The following is an 833-nucleotide window of genomic DNA, read 5'->3' as shown; positions in this document are numbered from 1 at the left end:
GGGGGGGGCAGACGCGAAGTGGAGTCAGTTCGATGCGTGAATTGGCCAGGGGGAGGGAGGGAAAGGAGGAATGGAGTAAAGCGCACCCTCCAGGTGGGCCAGGATCACGTCCGGCGTGAAATCCCGCAGGGCCAGCGTGGCACGGACTCGCTCAGCCAGCTTGCCCCCCAAGATCACCACCCATGCGATGATGATTGACACCAGGTGCAGCTGGAAGGCACCCTGCTCGAGTCTCCGCGAGAAGAGCGAATCCTCATCGACCGACTCATTCCGACTCAGATGCGACTAGGGAGGTGGCAATGGCAGGGATAATGGTCAATGGCCGAGCACAAACCCGGGGTGCTTTCCCCGCTCCCCCATTCCCCCCTGCCCGGGCCTCGCACAGCCAATGGGCTTCACTACGCACCAGCCGGATTTGGGCAAGTGCCTCGGCATTGCGCTTCTCCCGCTCGGTGTACACCACCAGCAGGTCCACCAGGCGATCGATTTTCATGAAGTTGTCCTCCGAGAACTTGGCCAACACGCGCTGGCGGTTGGGCTGCGGCTTGGTTGACGCAAAGCGCAACAAAGACACAATGATGCTCAGAACATGCTCCTCCTCGGCCATCTCGTCGTAGTCATCCTTGTATGTCTTGCGCAGGTATGCGCAGCCCTATTTCAAGCAAGTTAGAGGCCCGGACATTGCGTCGGAAGAGCAGAAGCCGGGCATGCCCATCGCGCGGCGCACCTTCTTCATGAAGACGGAGAATAGGGGACCAAGGCCGGAGATCTCGACAAACCTGTTTGGTGCCGTACAAAGGGTCAGATGTTTCGAACGAAGCATAATGCATCGG

The 833-nt window shown here is 59.5% G+C and overlaps 1 protein-coding gene across 1 annotated transcript in view; it reads right to left on the bottom strand.

Moving 5' to 3' along the window:
* Positions 1-833, bottom strand: part of H696_03027 (hypothetical protein) — a gene marked incomplete at both ends in the record, with an annotated part of 4,203 nt that overhangs the window by 971 nt on the left and 2,399 nt on the right. The window contains 2 exons of the mRNA XM_009496913.1: positions 87-285; positions 407-652. Coding sequence (XP_009495188.1) covers positions 87-285; positions 407-652 — 445 coding nt within the window. The remainder of the gene's footprint in view (positions 1-86; positions 286-406; positions 653-833) is intronic.

The sequence above is a fragment of the Fonticula alba genome (assembly GCF_000388065.1).
Source record: "Fonticula alba strain ATCC 38817 unplaced genomic scaffold supercont2.4, whole genome shotgun sequence".
Lineage (NCBI taxonomy): Eukaryota > Rotosphaerida > Fonticulaceae > Fonticula > Fonticula alba.
This window is presented reverse-complemented; position numbering and strand designations above follow the sequence as displayed.